General features: G+C 45.0%; 1 protein-coding gene across 1 annotated transcript in view; it reads right to left on the minus strand.

Moving 5' to 3' along the window:
- The window catches only part of LOC126166548 (zinc finger protein 467), a 430,211-nt gene that overhangs the window by 32,462 nt on the left and 371,815 nt on the right, over positions 1-25,934 (minus strand). Inside the window, exons 5-7 of the mRNA XM_049920414.1 lie at positions 18,203-18,634; positions 11,031-11,420; positions 4,608-4,940 (exon numbers count right to left, since the gene is read on the minus strand). Of these exons, the coding sequence (XP_049776371.1) occupies positions 4,608-4,940; positions 11,031-11,420; positions 18,203-18,634 (1,155 nt within the window). The remainder of the gene's footprint in view (positions 1-4,607; positions 4,941-11,030; positions 11,421-18,202; positions 18,635-25,934) is intronic.

Here is a 25,934-nt window from a genome sequence, read left to right on the forward strand (position 1 = left end):
GTGGCACCACCTGCCGATGTGCATAGTCCATATGAAGTGGCACTACCAGATAGCAGGTTAGAGTTTCCTCATCAGAGCTCATCGGCGAGAAAATGCGAGAGGACCACCTTGTGAGGAATGGAAATGTAAAGGGTACAATGATAATTCCTGTATGCCAGATCAGTGAGATTACATGGGGACCATAAAGAAGTTCGAAGAAACGGTAGATCGTGCTCTTAGAAAATAAAGGCGTTCTGAAGACCCATGTGCTGCGGATGCATTAAATGGAAACAAGTGGTGATTGTTCATCCATAAAGATCAGGGAAGAGTGTTAGGAAGAAGAAGAGTGCTTCAGGGTAAATATAAAATACAACAGATAATGCTGCGCTGTTGTTGCTGTTGTTCAGTACCAGCTTTGTCTGAGAAAGCGGCATGTGCTCTTACATTTCTGGCCATTTATCTATGTAGTTTGAAGCTCCGGTGGACTTTGCGTTCTGTCTAATGTAGAGGCTGAGAATGAAAGCTGTGTTACATGTGTGTGTTTTTCTGATTTTTGTGCTTAGTATGTTATTAAGTGTACTGCTGCTATGTACAGTGTGTTATTATAGAAATTGGCAAGTTATAATATTCCTAGGATGCTTATAGTTAACATGATTGGGAATTGTACCTAATGATGAGACAAGATGAAATGGTGAAATGTCTGTTTTGTTGCAGAGTGAGTGCATGTGTTTTTTGTATGATAGAAATGATGGATGTCATATTTGTGTCTTGGTGTATGCCTGTGTTGGAAATGGACTGGGATGCATCTGAAACGATTTCAAGTGTTTTATTTGGAGGTAATTGTAGCTTGTGCAGCAGACATGCTCCAGACCTCTTAGACATATAGTAGAGAGGGAAGTATTATTGCCTTCCAAATTAACGTTTTGGCTTTGGTTGTCAACCCATTGTCCTTGAGCAGTGCGTATACACTAATCAGCCACAACATTATGATCACCTACCTAATAAACTGTATGTCCACTTCTGGCACGGACAACAGCAGCGTCACATCGTGGCATGGAAGGACTGAGGCCTTGGCAGGTCTCTGGAAGAAGTTAGCACCACATCTGCACACACACACACAAGTCACCTAATTCCCGTAAATTCCGGGGAGGAGGGCCTTTCTCCCTGACGATGATGTTCAATGACAACCCACCATGTATTCAATCTGGTTAAGATCTGGCGAGTTGGGGGGCTAGAAGATCATTTGGAACTCGCCACTGTGTTCCTCGAATTACTCAGTCACATTCCCAGCCATGTGACATGGAGAATTACCTTGATGGAAAATGTCACTGCCTTTGGAAAACATGGCAACGGCCTTGCCGCAGTGGATACACCGGTTCCCGTGAGATCACCGAAGTTAAGCGCTGTCGGGCGTAGTCGGCACTTGGATGGGTGACCATCCAGCCGCCATGCGCTGTTGCCATTTTTCGGGGTGCACTCAGCCTCGTGATGCCAATTGAGGAGCTACTCGACCGAATAGTAGCGGCTCCGGTCAAAGAAAACCATCCAAACGACCGGGAGAGCGGTGTGCTGACCACACGCCTCTCCTATCCGCATTCTCAACTGAGGATGATACGGCGGTCGGATGGTCCCGATGGGCCACGTGTGGCCTCAAGGCGGAGTGCTGTGTGTGCTTTTGGAAAACATGATCGTCATGAAAGGGTATACGTGGTCTGCAACCAGTGTACGATACTCCTACGCCATGATGGTGCCTTGCACGAGCTTCACTGGACCCATGTATGCCCATGTGAATGTCCCACAGAGCATAATAGAGACGCTGCAAGCTTGTCTCCATCCTGCAGTACAGGTGGCAAGGATCTGTTCCCCTGGGGTGTCGGATTCGGGTCCTCCCACTAGCATGATGAAGAAGGTATTATGATTCATCTTACCATGCAACACTTTGTCACTACGCCAACACCTAGTGCCGACGGTCATGTGTCTATTTCATTTGTAGTTGCGTATGTCGTGGTGTTAACATTGGCACATGCATGGCTCATCGGCTGCAGAGGCCCATCGATGGAAGTGTTCCGTGCACTGTGTGTTCACACACACTTGTACTCTGTTCAGCATTAAAGCCTGATGATAGTTCCGCCACATTTCACTGCCGTTCCTGTTTCACCAGTCTGCCCAGCTTATGATGTCAGACATCTCTAATGAGAGGTGGCCAACCAAGTCCAAGACATCTGGATGTGGTTTCACCTTGGTTTCACGATGTGCTGAAGACTCTCATCACAGCACTCCTCGAACAATCGACAAGTTGTGCAGTTTCCAAAATGCTCATGCTGAGTCTCTGGGCCATCACAATCTACCCTCAGGCAAACTCAGATAGATCACGTGCCTTCCACATTCCGCACACGAACAGCACATTCGTTGATACAACATGCGCTGTATGTGTGTCTGATTAGCACTCATTCCCCACCAGGTGACGCTGCTATCGCTTGGATGGGTTTATGTCGATAGTGTGTTGATGCCCATAATATTCTGGCTGATGAATGTAACTGATGAAACGAAGCGAAACCCTGATTATATGCATCGGTAACGTGTAAGTCCCAAAGAAGTTTGAGGTCAATTTTGAGGTCTACACATTTTACCAATTCGCACTGGGGAGGTCCCATCTGTGTAGAGAGATTTGACGATTGGAAGCTCCTCCCGGTAGTGAACATAATAGCGTTGCATTTCTGTCGATTAATTTTGATTTTCCAGAACTTACACAACTGAGTAATTAGTCAAGGTGCCACTACAGGCACATGGCGATGTGATTTGGGTTTGGGCGACTCGAATAGAACGCTTTATCATCTCTGAAGAGTGGGAGATGAATGTTGCCTTTTTGGGATGTTGTTGTTGTTGTTGTTGTTGTTGTGGTCTTCAGTCCTGAGACTGGTTTGATGCAGCTCTCCATGCTAGTCTATCCTGTGCAAGCTTCTTCATCTCCCAGAACGTACTGCAGCCTACAGCCTTCTGAATCTGTTTAGTGTATTCATCTCTTGGTCTCCCTCTACGATTTTTACCCTCCACGCTGCCCTCCAATACTAAATTGGTAATTCCTTGATTCCTCAGAACATGTCGTACCAACCGATCCCTTCCTCTAGTCAGGTTGTGCCACAAACTCCTCCCCAATTCTATTCAATACCTCCTCATTAGTTATGTGATCTACCCATCTAATCTTCAGCATTCTTCTGTAGCACCACATTTCGAAAGCTTCTATTCTCTTATTGTCCAAACTATTTATCGCCCACGTTTCACTTCCATACATGGCTACACTCCATTCAAATACTTTCAGAAACGACTTCCTGACACTTAAATCTATACTCGATGTTAACAAATTTCTGTTCTTCAGAAACACTTTCCTTGCCATTGCCAGTCTACATTTTATATCCTCTCTACTTCGACCATCATTAGTATTTTTGCTCCCCAAATAGCAAAACTCCTTTACTACTTTAAGTGTCTCATTTCCTAATCTACTTTCCTCAGCATCACCCGACTTAATTCGACTACATTCCATTATCCTCGTTTTACTTTTGTTGATGTTCATCTTACATCCTCCTTTCAAGACACTGTCCAATCCGTTCAACTGCTCTGCCAAGTCCTTTGCTGTCTCTGACAGAATTACAATGTCATAGGCGAACCTTAAAGTTTTTATTTCTTCTCCGTGGATTTTAAAACCTAGTCCGAATTTTTCTTTTGTTTCCTTTACACCCCTGTCTCACTCCCTTCCCTATCACTGCTTCCCTTTCATACCCCTCGACTCTAATAACTGCCATCTGCTTTCTGTACAAATTGTAAACAGCCGTTCGCTCACTGTTTTTTACCCCTGCCACCTTCAGAATTTGAAAGGGAGTATTCCAGTCAACTTTGTCAAAAGCTTTCTCTAAGTCTACAAATGCTAGAAACGTAGGTTAGCCTTTTGTTAATCTAGCTTCTAAGATAAGTCGTAGGGTCAGTATTGCCTCACGTGTTCCAATGTTTCTACGGAATCCAAACTGATCTTCCCCGAGGTCGGCTTCTACCAGTTTTTCCATTTGTCTGCAAAGAATTCGCGTTAGTAATTTGCAGCTGTGACTTATTAAACTGATAGTTTGGTAATTTTCACATCTGTCAAAACCTGCTTTCTTTGGGATATCGTTAGTATAAATAGTGTATAGTTTGGGATCCAGGACAGAACTCTGCTTCTCATGGTTAAAAATGATTCAAATGGCTCTGAGCACTATGGGACTTAACTTCTGAGGTCATCAGTCCCCTAGAACTTAGAACTACGTAAACCTAACCAACCTAAGGACATCACACACATCCATGCCCAAGGCAGGATTCGAACCTGTGAACATAGCGGTCGCGCGGTTCCAGACTGTAGCGCCGAGAGCCGCTCGGCCACCTCGGTCGGCGCTTCTCTTGGGTTGATGATACTTTATGACTAGTCTGACGTGAGAAAAAGTTTCCTATTGCCTAAGAAAGACGTCAGAATTTTGATTATGTGAAGGGGATATCTGATTAATGTAGCTTGTGTATTATGCCATAGTGTCAAACACAACCGAAGGCCTCCTCCACATCTAAAGCTTTCTGTATTACAGCTGCAGTGGTGGCGCGCGGCTCACCTTCTTGACGTGTCGCTGAAGCTCGGCCCACGACTGGCAGCGCAGGCTGCACTGGGCGCAGCTGCGGAGGCACGGCCTGGCCACCCTCTGCATCAGCCGCAGCGCGCGGTAGTGGCCGCGGCGGCGGGCGTGCGCCAGCACCTGCGCGCGCAGCTGGAAGCGCCGGCCACAGTCGGCGCACCAGGGGAGGCGGCGGCGCCGCAGCTCGACGGGCAGCGAGCCCGCGGCCGCCGCCACCAGCTCGCCATGCGCCTGCGAGCGCAGGTGCCCCAGCAGGCCGGCCGCGCTGTCGCACGACGCGCGACACAGCGAGCACCAGTAGTCGCCCTGCAACTGTGCGGCACCCCTCTCACGTCACCCCCTCGTTCACGATTTAACCCTTTATTTGGCACATACACAAATATTTGAAGAAAAAGTACTGAGTTCATGAATTATACTGAAGCACTAAAGAAACTGGTATACGCATACATATTCAAAAACATAGCTGTGCGGTTCAGATGGCTCTTAGCACTATGGGAATTAACATCTGAGATCATCAGTCCCCTATAGTTAGAACTACTTAAACCTAGCTAACATAAGGACATCACACACATCCATGCCTGAGGCAGGATTCGAACTCCAGTTTTTGTAATAACAGCGCCTTGTCATCCTTTGCATATCCATAGCTTCTCTTATGCACTACGTGGTCATATTGCTGTGTACATATTCGAAATCTGTCCATAATGGCTTTTTTACTGTGTTGCAGATGATCGTCCATGTACATAACTATGTTTAGTACCTACTCCTTGGACAACAATTGTCCTTTAATATGTTTCACTGGAGATGTGATATGTGGCTCCTGGTCCGACAAGGATGATGAGCTACAGGGGTCGACACCTGCTTCAATGTAACTTTTATTGTTGAGCACTTATTGTCATCATTGTACTCCTCATGTACAATCTCCACACAGTCAAATGTATACGATACCACACTTTCAGTGACTCATCTTGTAGAAACGCTAATATTTCATCTGCCGCTTCTTTCTCACCCTGCCAAATTCTTTGGATTCCTTTCTGAAAAAATGTCATCTTCTGTAGATGTTGTAGATACAATGCAATATTTGCTTTGTTTATCATTGCCGTTGCTCAGCTTTGTATCAATACCACTTGCACTGTAGCACTTTTGTGAGTTACACGTCGACTAAGCAGTTCAACTACACTCTGTAGCCTCATTCTGTGCTCACCATCTACAGCGTGAAAACTATTTAAACTGACAAACTCTGGGAGGTTGTAGGGGACATCAAAACAAGTATTTTTTCCCTAAAGTAATTTTTTCCTATAAGGATTATTTAAACCGGTGCAGGCTGTATTGCGCTCTTCAGTTGTTCGAGCCCGTATTACGATCTTCAGTTGTTAGAGGGCGTATTACGATCTTCAGTTGTAGGCAACTGCTGTCCACCAGTGTAGTAGTGCATTGTCTCTGTTTATTAATGGAGCGATACACCTGGAGTGATTACACTGCTATGGTTGGTGCATACTACGTAGCACACCACAACAGACAAGCTGCACAGCGGGTTTATCAACAATATCCTAATCGCCGTATCCCGCATCATATGACCTTTGCTGCTGTGTACCAATGTCTGTGTGAGGCCGGGTCATTTAGCTGATTACCTGAACAGGGATGCCGTCGCACGGTAAGAACGCTGCAATTTGAGGAAGCTGTCTTGCAGCTTGTCGAGTGGGATCCTTCAATCAGCACTCATGCAATTGCACGTAACATGGTGACGAATCAAACGAATGTAAGAACAGTCCTTCGAGAACAATGGTTACGTCCATTTCACTTACAGTGGGTCCACAACCTGGATACCAGTTGATTATCCACCCAGAGCACAGTTTTCGCAGTGGTACCTGGAACAGTGTGAAATGCATCCTACATTTCCATCCTCTGTATTGTTTACCGATGAAGCAACGTTCGGGCATGATGGAGTCTGCAACATGCACAATCCGCATGTTTGGAGTGAGGATAACCCACATGCTATAGTTACTAGCGCTCATCAAGTGCGGTTTTTTGTGGGACGGTGTTGTTGGGGACCGTTTAACTGGGCTGTATCTGCTACCTAGGCCATTAAATGACAGGCACTATTATAATTTTCTCGCTAGGGCATTGCCAGAATTGCTGGAAGACCTCTCACTCCCAACAAGACAATGCATGTGGTTCCAATATGACGGGGCGTCGGCACATTTCAGTCATCGTGTGCGTCGATTCCTTGACCGACGGTTCCCAGAAACGTGGATTGGCAGAGGTGGTCCTGTACCATGGCCTGCTCGATCGCCAGTTATGCCCCCTCTGGACTTTTTTGTGTGAGGAGAGATGCGCAACCTTGTTTACGCAACCCCTATTGCATCACAAGAGGATAGTAGCAGCAGCAGGAACAATTCAGGATACTCCGGGGGGTTTTGCCCGTTTCAGACAGAACATGATGCGACGGTGTAACCTTTGTTTACGTGTCAATGGAGGCATTTTTGAAAATCTACTGTAATTGAAATTGGGTTGTGTTAATGTGTTGTCTCTTGGTCATAAAAAACTGGAAAAGTGTTTGTTGGTTTAATTAAAGAGAGAACTTCCTCTACCGGTTTAAATTCTGCTCATAGGAAAAAATGACATTAGGGAAAAATATTTGTTTTGATGTCCCCTACAACCTCCCAGAGTTTGTCGGTTTAAATACTTGTCACCCAGTATAGTCTCGCCGCCTGTTGCCATTGGCCGCCAATACTGTTGTTGCAAGGTAGACAATATGTGGGGCGTCGAGTACCGTAAACATCATTGGCCTTTTGCGACCTCACACTCGAGGAATTCCTGATGAGTTTATTAAAAAGTACTTCAGCTTATACTTCCAGAGTGTATCATAAAAATTACAACATCTCACGTGAACTTGTACATTAGGAACTTTTCTTAAAAATACCCTAAAAATTTTAATGTTCGAAGACTAAACTCATGACTGGGCCCCCAAAATATGCATATGAGTGCGTAATGAAATTACCATCTCCCTACAACGTTCTAGTTCCAACACCCTGGGTGTGGCTTGTAAAAGCAAAGAACACTCTGTCATAAAACTACTGACTAATCAGTGTCTCAGTTTCATACAGCAATCACTCATTAAAAAATATTGCACTGCACTCAGTTGGAAATGAGATAAAATAATCTCTCTTTAACTCAGTGTCGTAGGTTTATAAAAGAGACCATTGACTATGGAATTAACAACGAATTATGTTCCCCCTCTTCGTAATAACTTCTGTCATCTAAAATAATTTAATTATTATTAGCTTCAGTAGGCCTGGCTTGGTGGAAAAATATAAAGTCGTCATTCAGCAGTGCTCGATACAATTTATAGGATGTGCATGACTGTGGCCTGCTGCGTTATGCACATCAAACTGTGCAAGATAGGTTACAGTGATTTCTGTGGAACCAGTGGATGGTTGCTTAACTTCAAACAGTGCTACAGAGTTGGGAGACGTAAGACACAGAAATTTCAAGCAAAGCGTTGATTTGACGATGGACAGCAAACTGCAGAATCGGCACGAAAATTTGCAGATGAGATAAACAAACTTAACCCATCGTTCAGTAAGGAATATGGTTTCTTCTCCGACCAATCGGGATTTCAAGAGGAAATGTGTAGAAATGCATAAAAAGTGAACTCTGGAGATCAGAGGTACCAAGAGACTTTTATCGAGGTCAACTAACGTCAATGCCTTAACGCCTCTGTATACAATTACGTCGACTGTTAATCTGGATGGTAAATTGTCTAGAAAGTTATTTATTGTGCTGTGAGAAATTGGTGGTGCCCTGTCCCCTACCATTCTTTCTCATGTGCATGATCTTGCAAGCACAGTACGGAATACTTACGCCACAGCAAGCATGAGTGGGAAAATAGTAGTAAGAGAACTACAACTATGGTATGAGCACTGCTTTTGGCCACTAGCTGGACAAAATAACTTGCTTTTGCTTGATTCCTGGAGTGCATATAAACATCACACTCCTTTAGAGCAAACCATCCCTAGGACAGAATCAGTGTCTGGATATTTGCATTTCCATGCCTATGAAACATATTATCGGACTATCTACAGCTGCACCTTAAAATACAGTCAGTTTCACGATAAGATCCATGACCGACTGTTTTGCGTTCGGTTGCATGCCAATACATTCCATCATTTCTCATCACTTTGTTACACCAATATGATTCAACAAACATCAAAAAAAGTTTTGCATCACCCTGGTTCCGAGAACTCCTGAAGGTAGACGTTGACTGTGGATACTGTATCACAGATACAGTCCCTTTGACTGTTCAGAGACGTTACTAAACCCGCCCAAGGATGTAAACAACCATGCATGAGCAGCTTCTATTAGATGGAGGGGGTCCGACAGCCGATCACTTCGAATCATTCCACCAGGAAGGACGTACACGCCTAGACGGCCAATACCGCGGTTCGATCGTGTCCGCATTGTTACTTTGTGCCAGGAAGGGCTCTCAACAAGGGAAGTGTCAAGGCGTCTCGGAGTGAAACAAATTGATGTTGTTCAGGCATAGAGGAGATACAGAGAGACAGGAACTGTCGATGACATCCCTCGCTCAGGCCGCCCAAGGGCTACTACTGCGGTGGATGACCGCTACCTACGGAATATGGCTCGGAGAAACCCTGACAGCAACGCCACCATGTTGAATAATGTTTTTCATGCAGCCACAGGACGTAGTGTTACGACTCAGTGTGCAATAGGCTGCATGATAAGCAACTTCACTCCCGACGTCCATGGCGAGTTACACCTTTGCAACCAGACAGGATACAGCGCAGTACAACAACATGCCGAATGGACCGCTCAGAATTGGTATCACGTTCTCTTCACCGATGAATGTCCCATAGGCCTTCAACCAGACAATCGTCGCTGACACGTTTGGAGACAATCCGGTCAGGCTGAACGCCTTAGACACACTGCTCAAATGGTTCAAATGGCTCTGAGCACTATGAGATTTAACTTCTGAGGTCATCAGTCCTCTAGAACTCAGAACTAGTTAAACTTAACTAACCTAAGGACATCACACACATCCACGCCCGAGGCAGGATTCGAACCTGCGACCGTAGCGGTCGCGTGGTTCCAGACTGCTGCGCCTAGAACCGCTCGGCCACACAGGCTAGCAGACACACTGTCCAGCGAGTGCAGCAAGGTGGAGGTTTCCTGATGTTTTGGAATGGCATTATGGGGGGAGGGGCGACGTACGCTGCTGGTGGCCATGGAAGGCGCTGTAATGGCTTACGATACGTGCATGCCATCTTCCGACCGATAGTGCAACCATATCGGCAGCATACTGGTGAGGCATTCGTCTTCGTGGACGACAATTCGCGCCCCCATCGTGCACATCTTGTGAATGACTTCCTTCAGGGTAACGACAGTGCTCGATTAGAGTGGCCAGCATGTTCTCCATACATGATCCCTATCAATCATGCCCAGAATAGACTGAAAAGGGCTGTTTATGGACAATGTGACCCACCAATCACTCTGAGGGATCTACGCTGAACTTGTGGATGGTATGTCACGACGAATACAGACATGCATCAATACAAGAGTTTGTACTACTGGGTACTAGAGGTACCGCTATGGTGGTACAACATGCAGTGTGTGGTTTTCATGAGCAATAAAAAGGACGGAAATAGTGTTTATGTTGATCTATATTCCAATTTTCTGTACAGGTTCCTGAACTCTCAGAACACAGGTGGTGCAAAACTTTTTTTGATGTCTGTATATGGATTCTTTAGGAGTGGACATCTAACTGAACGTGCCACGTGGTTTGTAACTCCCAAGGAGTTTGCCTTCGATCTTGATGGTGCAAACCTGTTGCTCACTGTGAAATGCCATTTTTCAAATGGCTCTGAGCACTATGGGACTTAACATCTGAAGTCATCAGTCCCCTAGAACTTAGAACTACTTAAACCTAACTAACCTAAGGACATCACACACATCTATGCCCGAGGCAGGAGTCGAACCTGCGACCGTAGCGGCGCGCGGTTCCAGAATTTAGCGCCTAGAACCGCCTGGCCACTCCGGCCGGCTGCCGTTTTTCATTCAATGTTCATGGTGCAAGTTAAAGGTTTGTTTTGAACATTTATTGAATGTTGATGATGTTCATTCTGTGTAGTTCAATACATACATCGTGTAGAACGTTGATGTCTGCTCCTCCTGGACACTCATTTCCTCTTGTCCTCCTGATGAACATGGTGAGTCATTAGCAGCTAATATGTTTCACGTCATAATTGTTAACACAACACTTTCAAAAGAGCCTTACTAAAGACTTACTTGAGACCCTGCACTCAAGGGGTTCCTTGTCAGTCATTCAGAACAATAAAAGAACCACTACACGCCATAAACCCAGAAGCGACAGTTGCAGCGACTTACCTCTGTGTCACGCTGGCGGTGCTCGCGGGAGCAGACGTGCTGCTCGAGATCGTGGGCAGTGTTGAAGTAGAAGTGGCAGGGCTGGCAGCGGAAGGGGGCCAGCCTGGCGATGGCAGGCATGTGGCGCAGCACCAGCTGGCGGTGGAGCTGCGGCGCGGCGGCGGCCCCGCGCCGCCAGTGGTAGTGCGACAGCAGGTGCTGGCCCCACTGGTGGCGCTGCAGCCGCGCGCGGCACGCCTCGCACTGCGCCAGCCGCTTCTGCCGCTGGCGCTGCTGTTGCTGCGGCCGCGGCTCCTGAGCTGCTGCTGGCCGTTGCTTGGTGGTGGTGGCAGGCGGCGGGGGGCTCGAGGGGGCCACGGCCTGCGACGCCGCCTGGCGGTCTGCCTCTTCCTGCACGCAACATTTGCTGTCATCATATATCTCCTGACCAGAAGTGTCGGCACCATAGATACTGTCCTTTACAGTGCTAGAATCCTGATGGAAAAGAGGTTCTCTCTCACTGGCACAACATATGAACGACACAGTTGTTCACCCTGTAGTTAGTGAGTCTTTTCAGGCATATGGTAACATCTCTTATGTAAGATGACTACGTTACATTTTTATTTCAAACCAATGCTACTGCTTGCTTGCAATGGTGTTTATGGGATGGTAGAAGACCTAAAGTCCTGTAGTTCTGGATTTTCATTGATTTCCCTACCTGCATCCATTATTATAGGTTTTAGCAGCAGAGAATGCAGATTTATTTCCATAAATCAGTTGAAATCACACAAAAGCAACACAGAGGGCCAAAGTGAGGAATGTATGGCACACCTTAAACACAGTGTGAAGGGCGTTTTTGTATTGATGGCACAAACATTCAAGTATGATGCAGAACAGCAAATGTAACAATTTGTGATAAGAAAACCTTGCCTGGAAATTAGTAGCCATAAGCAAAAACGAGGAAATTTAAATTTATTGTCAGCCTTTTGATGATAATAACCATCCAGGTGGTCCCATGTTCTGTCTACACAAATATAAATTAAATTGCTTTGTTGCGGTTTCTGTCTGTATGTTGCAGCTAATCTCAGAAACTACTGTAGGGCTTATTATACAGTTTCACAAATACACACTGAAAAGACAAGGAACTGGTACACCTGCACGCAGAGGTGCAGCAACATGATGTAGCAAGGACTTGACTAATGTCTGAAGTAGTACTGTAGGGAACTGACACCATGAATCCTGCAGGACTGTCCTTTAATCCGTAAGAGGACAAGGGGGTGGAGATTTGTTCTGAATAGCACGTAGCAAAGCATCCCAGATATGCTCAATAATGTACAAGTTTGGTGGCCAGTGGAAGTGTTTAAACTCAAAGGAGTGTCCCTCGGATCACTCTGTAGCAATGCTAGACGTGTGCGGTGTCGCACTGTAATGCTGGAATTGCCCTTGTCCGTCGGAATGCATAATGGACATGAATGGATGCAGGTGATCAGGCGGGATGCTTACGTATGTGTCACATATTAGAGTCGTATCTAGACAGATCAGGGGTCCCATATCACTCCAACTGCACGCCCCCCACACTATCACAGAGCCTCCACCAGCTTGAACAGTCCTCTGCTGACTTGCAAGGTCCATGGATTCATGAGGTTGTCTCCATACCCGTAAACGTCCATCCACTTGATACACTTTGAAACGAGAGTCGTCCAACCGGGCAACATGTTTCCTGTTATCAACAGTCCAATGTCGGTGTTAGCGGACCCAGACAAGGTGTACAGTTTTGTTTCGTGCAGTCACCAAGGATACACGAGTGAGCCTTCAGCTCCAGAAGCCGATATCGATGATGTTTCGTTGAATGGTTCGCACACTGACATTTGCTAATGTCCCAGTATTGAAATTTGCAGCAATTTGCGGAAGGGTTGCACTTCTGACACGTTGAACGATTCTCTTAAGTCGTTGTTGGTCCCGTGCTTGCAGAATCTTTTTCCGGCCGCAGCGATGTCGGAGATTTGATATTTTAGCGGATTCCTGATATTCATGGTACACTTGTGAAATGGTCGTACGGGGAAATCCCCTTCATCGCTACCTCAGAGAAGTTGTCTCCCATTGCTCGTGCGCAGAGTATAACACCACGTTCAAACTCACTTAAATCTTGATAATCTACCACAGTAGCAACAGGAACCAGTCTCATAACTGTGCGAGTCATTTTTTGGTCTTATATAGGCGTTGTCGACCGCAGTGCCGTATTGTGCCTGTTTATACATCTCAGTATTTAAATGTGCATGTCTATACCAGTTTCTTTGGCGCTTCAGTGTATATAGTTTGTGTAAATAATTTATTAAATTTGTGCAACCTGGCTGAACTGAATTAAAGTCCCTCACTGCTGTGATAACAATGTTGTTGCCTTCCGGCAGTGAATGGCAGAGATTTTTGGAATTAAGTAAGTACGCCCATCTACCCCCCTAGGCTGGCGTCAGCTACTACTAATTGTGTTGGTTGCCAGATGGTACGCCAGGCCAGTGCGAACTAGTAGTGCTGGGAGGTCGGTACAAGCTACTACTGACACCTGAACGATCTCTAATGCATGACACTTCAGATGTTAGCCTGATAAAATCAGATATTATGTTATGGAGTTAATGTTTAACCAGTAAGAAGGTAAATGCAGGAAAAGGTCACACAGAAAATTCAGCTTGCACCAGATGCACTGAAGCCAGGTCAGTGGCCTTGTGCTGAACTGGCACTGAAATCAGGTGGAGTGTGTGTTGTGGTAGTACACAGATCCCATCATTACCACGAGATGTCAGTCCAAACAAGAATAGATATGGAACAGATAACATTTCAGCAGATAATTCTGCTGGCTGTAGATACTACATGTGCAAAGCCAGGGTGGGTCACTATTTCTTGCAATAATTTCACAAAATCTGCACAAAGTACTACATTCACAGCTACTTATCAAAGTCACATCCTACATACTCTATGTAGAAATGATACTGTCACACAAAATTGTGCCATACCTACATAAGCAAAGCCAGCTGTCATTCAGACAATGTCAGTGACAGACTACAATTAGCGTCATGAGTTCTTCTTCAGTTTCGACTCATATCTCGTACGCAAGACATTTTACATAACCCCACAGGAGCAACTGAAAGTCAAGAGTTCACAACAAGATGTGTAAAGTGAACTCAATGTCTAATACATTAGACTCATATCAGCGCACAAAGATCAAGTGGGACATCATCCAGCAACGTGGGGCATATGCATCGCAGACGCAGTGGTCACTAATATTGTTAAGCAGGGAGAAAGCCTGGTAAAAAGTTCACTGCAAATCTGGTTCTTCGCAATTGTAACTTGAGGATTCTCTGTTGCACCTATTTGGCATGTCTTCATTGATGAAATGCGAATTATCCGAGATAATTACATACGGTGTAAAGTGACTGTCAATAATGCAGCACAGTAACAGCCTCTGGATCAACACAATGCACGCTTTGATGTCAGCAAGCTGGAGCACATTCATTTTTGTGAGTAGCTCGCTACTGCTCCCATATTACTTTCCATACTAGCGTGTGAGATACGTATTAAGCGTGCGACTGATCGAGTGCTGGCTCAAAAATTCTAATTGGGACGAGCAAAAATTGTTTCTTCCACGCCAGAAGTCCACACGGGTTGTTGTTCTCCCCAATAATTCTAATGTAGCACCATATTCCCCTGATCGATGGCACAGCCTTCGAAACATGGTGAGCTTCTGATATTTTCTACTTATAACTTATCTTTACTACAGTTTCCATCTGCATGTTGATACATGAATATTATGTACGCTAATTATGTTACTTGGTTTAATTAGGGCTGGTACTTCAACTTGGAAATACTGACTGCAGTCATTCCTAACTTTTACATCAGAACTGTAATGCAAGTGGATACATCACTCCAGGCGAAGTGCATTATTATAGTTTCATGTCCTTTGCTACTCCACAATGCTGGCGACTACTTCTACCTAAATAAAAATAGAGGTCTATGTGTTTGTTGCTACACCAACTTCGTATGCCTGAAACAGTTCCACCCAAACTTTGTGAACACAGTATTTACTATTTTTAAACAAATACTGTGGTGACAAGTGACTCCTAGCACACCTATGCCTTGGGAAAAGAGTAAATACAAAAATTATGGCTGAAGCAATCGCAACCAAACCTTCGTCATTGTGTGACTTACTGGCTGGAATAAATGTTGTTGGAATAAGACATGTCTAAGAGTTTGGGTGCAAACTCTGGATAATCTCGACAAATTTAAAGCTTAAATGGCACACACATACATTAGTATCCACAAAAACATACTATACTCATGGATGTGAGACAACCAAAGCACTGCTAGCGGTTGAGATCAGTTACTGCACTAAATGAAAGCAAGCAATATTAGTACTGAATACCCAATTTTGGGTTCACTAGGTTGAAAGCTTCAAGACTGGAGTTAAAATTCAGGGCGAAAGGATATCAATGATCAGATGACATTGCTATCCTCAGTGTAAGAGAAGAATAATTAATGGACATGGTGAATGGAATGAAGAGTCTAATGATTAGAGTATATGGGTTGAGAGGAAATCAATGAAAGACAAAAGTATTGAGGAATAGCAGGAATGAGATTAGTGATAAACTTAACATCAAATGTCTGCTACCTTGGAAGCAAAATACCACATGACAGATGAAGCAAGGAAGACAAAAAGGCAAATTAGCACAGCCAAAGCCAAATTCCAAGTCACAGGAAGACTACATTTATCATACATTGGTCTTAATCTGAGGAACAAATGATTGAGAAATACGATGGAGCACTGCATCGTATGGTAGTGGATCATGGACTGTGGGAGAATCGGAAAAGAAGAGAACCAAAGCATTTGTTATGTGGTGCTATAGAAGGATGTTGAAAATCAGATGGCTCGATAAGACATGAAGAGGTTCCCCACAGAATCAGCACAGAAGGGCAAATATTGAGAACAGTGACAAGAGGGATAGAATGGTAGGACATGTGTTTTGACATCAGGGAATAACTTCCATGGCACTAGAGCGAGCTGCAGAGGGTAAAAACTATAGGGGAAGACAGAGATTGGAATATATACGACAATAATTGAGGATGTTGAGTGCAAGTGCTACTTTGAGATGCAGATATTGACACAAGAGAGGGCTACATTCATCCACTCAGAAGACTGGTGATTAAAAGAGAAAAACGTTGATTTGTGACAGTCCAGTTGCTATTTCATCCTTAGGCGAGGTGGTGAGGCTGGAATGTTGTGTAAAACAGGGACATTGGTGCAGAGTGGATTTGTGAGCACCATGGATACCTTTAGATATTAGGTTGATGCATAAGTTTGTGTCATTTTAATTTTGCCCATTGGTATTCCGCTTGCTATGGGTATATTTATAGGCTGTCATTTTTTATTTGTAGCTCACAGTTGCTATTTGAGTTTAGATATTGTCATTTTGTCATTTGAAGACAGTGATTGGAACTGCGGACACTAGAAAATGGGGTGCAAAGTGGAGAGATTGGAACATTTCCGACATTTCCTTCTGTTTGGGTTCAATACAGGGGTCTCAGCAGTGGAGGCAGTACGAAAGAATTGTGTCATGTATGGGTATAACGCTACTGGACAGAGCATTGAAAGAAAAGGGATTTCTCGTGTTAAGGGAGATCATTTTGATAGTAACTGTCCACATTCAGGAAGACCTCTGCAGTTTGATGAAGATCATTTGAATACATGAATTCATAATGATCCACTTCGGTGTACTCGAGGATGTGATGAACTGTGGTCATTCCACCATCGTGTGATAAAAATTTGTAAGGGCTTATGGGACCAACCTGCTGAGGTCATTGGTCCCTAAGCTTATGCACTACTTAATCTACCTTAAACTAGTTTACATTAAGGTCAAAACACACACTCACACTCACTCACCCACCCACACACACACACACACACACACACACACACACACACACACACACACACACACATGTCTGAGAGATGCCTCAAACCTCTAACGGAGGGAGCTGCACGGACCATGAGAAGATGTCTCAGACTGTGCGGATACCCCGTGCAACATCATGTGCTATTTTCATGCAATAGGTAAGATTAAAAAATCGGGTGTATGAAAAGCATATGCTTTAAGCCACAATCACAAAAATCTACAAGTGGCCATATGTGGATCACTGTGTGCTCATTATCAATTGGCTCATGAACACCATCTACCATTCTTGTGCTGTATTGTTAATGGTGACAACAAATGGTGTCTTTACGCTGATGTAAGGAAAGGAAAGGAATGGTTGAACCCAAGCAAAGCAGCAACTGTCCATACAGAGAACTGCATGCAGCCACAAAAGATAATGTTAGAATCTGATGGTGCAGTGACGGTGTACTTCCCCGATATTTACCCATCCCTGCTGTCACTTATTGTTAACAACTGAGATGTCTTACAGACAAAATCCAAGTACAACGACCAGGAAGACAGCGTGAAGTGATGCTACTCCACGATAAAGCCCGTGCAAATTCTAGACTGACAGAGAAGACTATATAGGATTTGGGTTGGGAAGTCATTTTGCACCCATCTTATTCACCTGATTTTATGGCCTCAGAGTTTCACCTTTTCCACTCTGCATCGAACAACCTTCGAGGAAATTTCTGTCCAAATAAGGCTCGAATAGTTTTTCACCTTCAAATCACGTGATTTCTACAGTTACAGAACCAAAGCTACCAGAGCATTGGCAGACTGTTGTAAATAGTGAAGGAGAACTTATTACTGATGACTAAAGTCTCTGTTATGTGTATCTGTCGTAAATTTACAGTAAAACGTGACAAAGTTGTGCACCAACCAATACTTTCTCGAGCCTGGGAGTCCACAGCTTGTTGTCTCGCGGTCACAATCTCGCTTCTCGAGCAAGGGGTCCCGGGTTCGACTGCCGGCAGGGCCACGGATTTTCACCTGCCTCTAGATGACTGGGTGTTTGTGTTGTCCTCATCATTTCATCATCATTCATGCTAGTGGCGAAATTTGACTCAGTAAAAGTTGGGAATTTGTATGGGCACTGATAACCGCACAGTTGAGCGCCCCACAGTCCAAACATCATCATCCTCATCATCGAGCTCGGAGTCACCCAAGAGCATATTTATGCTTGTTTATTGCAGGGAGGAGAGATTAGAACTGTTGCAGTGCAGTGTGTACCTGCAGGCGGCGGCGCTTGCTGGGCGCCCAGAGGTGGCTGTTGATGTAGGCGGCAGTGCGGCGCACGACCCGCTTCGCGCGCGGCCTCTGCTGCGGCTGCAGCTGCGGCGGGCGGCTGGTCTCGAGCTGTCGCTCGAGCAGGGTGCGCTTGAAGTGCAGCTCGGACTGCAGGTGGCGCTGGTAGAGCGCGCGCGAGCTGAGCCGCCGGCAGCAGGCGCCGCACCAGTACTGCACAGTGCTGCCCTGCTTGCGCACCGCGCGGCCTCCGGGCACCCACTTGCCGCTCGTGTGCCCCGGCGGCGGGCCACCGCCCCTGCCCTCTTCCTCTTCGTCGTCATCTTCCGGCTCCTGGCGGCTCCTCGCCTGCTGCTGCTGCTCTTTGGGTTGCTCCGTCTCCGGCCACCGACTGCTGGCACTGCTTCCACCGGAAGCCTGCAGACGATGTTGAAGTATAAACACACAACTGACAAAGTAAAGGATTCAATTTGAATAAAATTTATTTGGAAATTAGACAGTGTCGTTTTGAAACTATAAGGGGCGTTCAACAAGTAATACAATACATTTTGTTTTCTCGGCCAATTTCGGTTGAAAAACGCGGAATTTATTGTGGGACATCGTGCAACATTCCCACTTCAGCCACTATACACTATGTGATGAAAAGTATCTGGACACCCCCAAAACATACAGTTTTCATGTTAGGTGCATTCTTCTACCACCTACTGCCAGGTACTCCATATCAGCGACCTCAGTAGTCATTAGACATCGTGAGAGAGCAGAATAGGGCGCTCTGCGGAACTCATGCACTAAGAACATGGACAGGTGATTGGGTGTCAGTTGTGTCATACCTCTGTACGTGAGATTTCTACACTCTTAAACATCCCTAGGTCCACTGTTTCCGATGTAATAGTGAAGTGAAAACGTGAAGGGACACTTACAGCACAAAAGTGTACAGGCCGACATCGATACCTCTCCTCAGTGCAGCACTCCGTGACTAATGGGCTGCCATTCCCCAAGAAACCTTCCGGCACCTGATGGAACGTATGCCTGCGTGAATGGAAGCTGTCATCAAGGCTAAGGGTGGACCAACACCATACTGAATATCATCATTACCGAAGGATGACGCCACGAACTTGTAAGTCAATTTCAGGCAGGTGTCCGGATACTTTTGATCATGTAGTGTAGCTTCATGAACTTCCGATAGGTGGAGGCACTACATGTAGCCTTCAAAAATACTGTCTTTAATGTAGTTGCGTTGCAAGTAGAGAACTGTCACTGAGTTTCTTTTCGCGGAAAAACAGAGCATCGCACATATTCACAGGCGCTTGCGGAATGTCTACAGCAAGCTGGAAGTGAACGGTGAGTCATTGGGCGAGGCATCTGTCACCGTGGCAACAAGGTCGCACAAACCTTCCCGATCTCTGTCGTGCCAGCTGGCTGCACACAGCTTTCACGTGTGGACACTCTCATTCGAGCTGATAAACGGATCATAATCAGAGACATCGCTACAGAACTTGATGTCTCTCTTGGTAGTGCTGACACGCTCGACCACCAGTTGGAATAGAAAAAAGGATATCCTCGGTGGGTTCCTCACCGTCTAGCAGAAGACCACAAAGAGCAATGAAGGGCCACCTGTCCAGAATTGCATACGTGGATGATGGGAAAGTTATTGATGCAGCAAGACTCTGGCTCTGATATCTATCAATGGAGTGGTACCATACAGGCCCTCCCAGGAAGATGGCATAAGGCCGTCATACTGAATGGAGATTATGTTCAAAGGAAAGGGTTTTGAAGCCAAACGAGTGATGGTGTGTCGGGATCCTGAATAAAACCAACTTCTTTCACAAATTTGTTGCATAGCTTATTGGACACCCCTCGTACAACCACCATTAAATCGATGCTTCGGCCTTCTTTGGAGCAGTTCTCTTCAGACTGAAACTGCCTGATGGGGACTGCTGCAAAGACAGTCGACTCACCGTGCTTTCAGTTTCAAATTGACTTGGCTGAGGATCCCAACAATTTCTTTCTAGTTTTAATTTCCTCAATTACACAACCACTACCAATAGACAATATTGCTATTCATTTTAACATCTATACAGTAGAGCTCGTGGTACTATCATGTGATCATTACAACTGGAAAGCAACCCGTTGCATAAAAAAGACAGTTGCTTTCTAAAAGAAACGAGCTGGAGGCTGCAAAATGAAAACCACTGAAAGGATCGTAATGTCACTGCCCTCGGAAGGAGGTGAGGTCCCTGTAAGATCACTGAGGTCCCAAACTCGCCGCTTTCCACAGCAGTCAGTCGTATTGAGAACAGTGAAATGACGGCTACAAAAGGCGCTCCCTGACGCCGGTGGAGTGCGGGGTACGGAAATTCAACGAAGGGCGGAACAAGTGTACAGAGGGAACTGTATGTTTGTTGCAAGGGTCAAGGCGCCGCACAATCGACTCAGGGAACGACAGTTGTCGTCTGGAACGCCACACTGCATTACCAGTACAGCAGAGGTCAGTGGAAAGCGTTTGTGCCATCTTTGAGGGCACATTTAAGTTCAAAAAAATGGTTCAAATGGCTCTGAGTACTATGGGACTTAACTTTTGAGGTCATCAGTCCCCTAGAACTTAGAACTACTTAAACCTAACTAACCTAAGGACATCACTACACCCATGCCCGAGGCAGGATTCGGACCTGCGACCGAAGCGGTCGCGCGGTTCCAGACTGTAGCGCCTAGAACAGCTCGGCCACACAGGTCGGCCACATTTAAGTTTCGCAGAGTATGCGCCCAGTGGGTGTCACATAGTCTTCAACAAGCACAGAAAGCCTACTAGATGGGACTCTAACTCTTCAACATCTGCAGTGCTACGCCAAGAAAGGCAATGGCTTCTTGTCATGGGTGATCGATAGAGACGAGACATGGAAACTTTCCCGCGTTATCAGTTGAGTCAGGTTTCCTGGTCGTCATTTCCGGCAAAGATGTGTTTGGAGATAAGGAGTATGAAACTTTTCGAAATATTAGCTACATCACGACGTCCTGACTCGGCTGTTAACTCAAGGAAACTTCATCATGGTGTCATCACTTTGAATCAGAGTCAAAACGAAAAGTCTCCAATGGAAGCATGTAAATCGCAGTCACCAAAAAACAAGGCCATCCAAACAAGTGCGGAAAAGGTTACTCTCACCTTCTTTTTTGACCAAAAGGTGAATGCGCAGAGTTAGCTGTAAATCTTGACTACATTTCGAAACTGATCAAACTGAAAAAACAGTGGCAGCTCACCTGTGGGTTCATTCTCCTCCACGCCAATGCAAAGCACCATACAGCGAACGTAGTCAAGGAGCTCTTGCAGGCATTGAAATGGGAGGTTCCTAGTCGCCCTTCACATTGTTCGGATCTGTCCTCCAGCGATTATGCCATTTTTGATGACCTAAAGAAGGCTATGAGGGGAAAATGTCGTCGGACGAGGACGCCAAGTAGTACCTTCAGAACTGGTTCACAGTGCAGCCCCAGGAATTTTACAAGACCGTCACTCACCGCCTTGTGTCGCAGTGGGACAGATACCACAACAGTGCTGGCAATACTTTTGTAATAAAGGTACAGGTTTCGTTTACAAACCTCCATCTCGACGTCTTTTTTTTTTGTGTCCCACATACGCAAGTGTTGAAGAACTCAACAAAGATAACATAATCCCACCATCAACCTAAGGACAGCAGGTGTGTGACCGATCCTCATTGTGCTGAGTCGACTGCAGTGCGCGCGAGAGAGGGCGAAGAAACAACGGATAGCTTGGTGGTAGTTCCCGAAGATGACCGGTACTGCCTCACCTAATGACATAGCTTCGTGCTGGGCTTGTACGGACATGTAGCACTCACCGTGATGAACCCACTTCTGAAGTTTCAGAGAGTGCAGATGCCATATGTTCCCTCTACTCACTACCACTTTGCACTGTCTTTTGACGTGTCCAGCCTTCTTGTTTCCTTAGCCACGTGGAAGGAGCACGTACCTTTTGGATCGCACTCAGCCAGAGCTCGCTTGCATGAAGGTGCCGAGATACTTGTAAACCTTCACTAAGCCATGCCGTGAGAAGAGCTGATGGTGGGGATTTTAAAAAAAAATATATACTGTGAAGTTTACAAATAACCTGCAATCTAAGGACTAACACAGATTGAAGCCCCCCGGAAAAGGCACAGAGGGTAGGCGCCCCGGCTGCCGTAACCTAGTTATACCACGGTATGTGAGGCAAATCGTGGCTGTCAGCTCTTTTTAACACAATCTAATGGACACAGAGGTGGTCTGTTTGTCATTCATGGGACGATTACGTCTGGTAACTGGGTCGAGGACGCATACACATCATCTCAGTAAAAAATGGTTCAAATGGCTGTATGCACTATGGGACTTAATATCTGAGGTCATCAGTCCCCTAGACTTACAACTACTTAAACCTTACTAACCTAAGCACATCACACACATCCATGCCCGACGCAGGATTCGAACCTGCGACCGTAGCAGCAGCGCGGTTCCGGACTGAAGCGCCTAGAACCGCTCGACCACAACGGCCGGCTCATCTCAGTAGTAACCATTGCTCTTTGACCACATGGGCGAAAGCGACATTTTAATGGGTCTAGTGTATGGGAAGAATGCTGTCCTAATTTGTCATCTGTCCAGCCCCCTACAGATAGTGCTTTATTGCACTACATCAGGTGAGATTAGTTCTGTGAAGATTCCTGAAACAGAGAGCCTCAGACTTCCTCTCCAACTTGTCCAATTGGGCATTTGTTTACATCCTCGGACTCCCGAATGGCTCTTCTCCTCCCGCTTAAGCTTTCGCACGGTGGAGATTTTATTTACTTCCACCGTGCTTATTGTCTACTTATACATAATATGTCGTGTTTACAACTTTCTTTAACATACAGCAACTGACTAGAAAGTTGTGTTTCAGCATAGCACTAATAATAATAACAATAATAATAATAATAATAAAGTAATAATGAAAATGTTGTTAGTAGCAATATTAATTGTTATTACTGTCAATACTAATTGCGGGAATATATGTACAGTATTGCCTGAAAATAAAGAGAATGAAATTTTAAAAAGACGAATCTACGTTACTAAAGGGCTGAAAACACCTCAGTCCAGGTTTTGGTTGCATATCTAACGGCTTCCAGGGGCAATTAAAATTTGATTTATGTACTGTTTCATACAATTACTGGCCAAATTTAAAATTTTAAAAAGTTGTTAAAATCTGCTCATTAAGAGGTATAAACTTACGTCAAAGGTTCAACACAGTAAGTCAAATATTTAAGTTAGAAACTATGCGTATGTCTTGAGGCGGAGTAACTAAAGGCGCGCAAATTACCCAGACTATATTCATCAAGCATTTCAGAACGAGAGCGTTTAGCGGCTTACAACAAACTTTACACTCCATTTCAAATCTTTTCGAAACTTTTTTTTCGCTGATGCATAGCACCAAGTAATGAAATGAAAAAAGCTTGTCCCTTACTACAATTTTGCTGTTTAGGCAATAGAACTTCAATATCAGACGAGTTCTAGTCTTTAAAATACCATGGGGGAGGGGTGTCATTTGAAAATACTACATAGATAAAATTGAACAGTAACCAACATGATTAAGCTTGTTCTTAACACCCTGCCCACAAAGTGGGGTGGAAAACCACACGCCCGCTCAATTTTCCGTAGTGCGTATGCGGGATGTAGCGCAGATCTTATCCCCAGCAAGTGTATCCTTCTAGCCCGTCGCTCTCACAGTATTGGAGTGGTCTCCTGCTCCGTGGTAAGCACTACCCGGGTGGGATTTCACCCAACTTGTCGTTAACGCCCTACCAATCCACCATATGGGTAGACGGTTATGCATGTATATGCGCAGGGTTTCCCTCCTAAAAGTTGAGAGGCGCATTTTCTCTGGTGTTTCGGAAGATATTTGTAATTTATTCTTTGCAATGCGTAGCCGGAGTCAGCCCAAACAAATACTGCTCATCACATCGTCCATTCGACACCCAGTGTCGAGGGTAAGCGGCCCGCGCTGCCTGCTACCACCATGTGGCAGCACTGCGCTGTTATTGCTGGAACAGCGTAGTTTTCCTGTTCTACTGACGATTTTAATACACATCGACGAAAAGAATATCCCGCTACATTAATTTGGGAACGTTCTACCGAATAGGCATGAAAAATTCCACTCTAAGAACATCACTTTTAGAATAATATTGTTGTTAACAGGGAGCAAACCGCCACTTACCGTAGGCAACAGGCGTCTTATGAAAGATGTGATGATCGGTATTTGTTTGTGCTGACTCCAGCTACACATTGCAGAAATAAAATTGTAAATAGCTGGCGAAACACTAGAGCAAATGCACCTGTTGTCTGTTAGTGATGTTCTATATTCAGGGATATGACAGGAACGATCAATCTAAGAATAAATTCTACTTAACATGAGCTATGAAAAGCATTCATTAAGATCGATGAGCACTCTATTCTCTATACTGCGAAACAAATCTACTCTACTGCAAGAAATTTGCCTTAGATGTTTTGGCGAAGGTAGTATGGACTAAAACACGAAAAAAAGATCTAGTGAAGATGGGCTCTAAAATCTATACCTTAAGAGCTATTACCACCTGTTCCGTAGAAGAGGTTTGCTTCACAGTAGTGAAGATGAACAATTGCTCATAGCTCTGAAGGTATACATTTTAGGATCCAAGTTTACTAGACTTTTTTTTGCTTCGAATGATCGTTCCTATGATATTCCCGAATACTGGCCATTCCTTCTGGGACGCCCTCTACACAGACTGGAATTGCGTCAGAGCATGTTACTGCTCTACCTCTGCTGTTTTAGAAGCCATTCGCAGAATGGACTGTTTGCAGAACTGTATTACACTTCATGTGTTACTCAGTTCTGTGTGACGTGTAGCTCCCTTTCACTGCCACTGAGATTCAACTGATGTTCTGCCCGCATGGGGCTTTTATGGTACTGCGGGTTCTGACTATTATGGCGCCGTGATCCTGGTTCCACATACATATTTTCCAACACATCAGCCGCATTCATATCTTCCACATCACTGAATACACTTGCTATCATGTCATCGTTCACATTCATGCAACTACAGTGATGCTATACAGGGTGGTCCAAACGCTCGGAAACACCTCATAAATCCAATCTGAGTAACAGTCCCCACACATGAGGAAGGGGAGGTAGAAAACCTTACAGGCCATTTCACTAATATGGTGGCCGTCTTCAAAGCTGTCATCTTGGATTAAAGTCAAAATTTCCTATGAGAAACTGGTCATGTGACATACCGAAGAGGTAGAGAATTTCACCAGAAAAACGCTGACGTTGTTATTTTGAACACAGCTTCATTCATTCTAGAGTTATAACTAATTATGTTTGGTGGCAGCGTGAGTGTTACGTACCGAAAAGGCATCAAATGGGGTTTTAAACGGTGCAAAGTGCAAATCCCATGCCTGACATGTTACATGTGTTTAAATGTTAGGTAACATTTACTCATGCTCGCGTTTTAACCGTTATTTCCTCATTTACACGTTACGAAAATTTCATTAACACGCGAAGAACGCATCAAAATCATTGTGATGTCAGGAGAACAAAGCACAGGGGTAATTGCTGAGTATTTCAAAAGTCGCCACCCGACCAGTCAACCCACTTGTCACAGTGCAGTTGTCAAGCTTTTGGATAAATTCGGGTAACAGGTTCCATCGGAAATAAACCTAAAGGTGG

Source organism: Schistocerca cancellata, chromosome 1, assembly GCF_023864275.1.
Source record: "Schistocerca cancellata isolate TAMUIC-IGC-003103 chromosome 1, iqSchCanc2.1, whole genome shotgun sequence".
Classification (NCBI taxonomy): domain Eukaryota; kingdom Metazoa; phylum Arthropoda; class Insecta; order Orthoptera; family Acrididae; genus Schistocerca; species Schistocerca cancellata.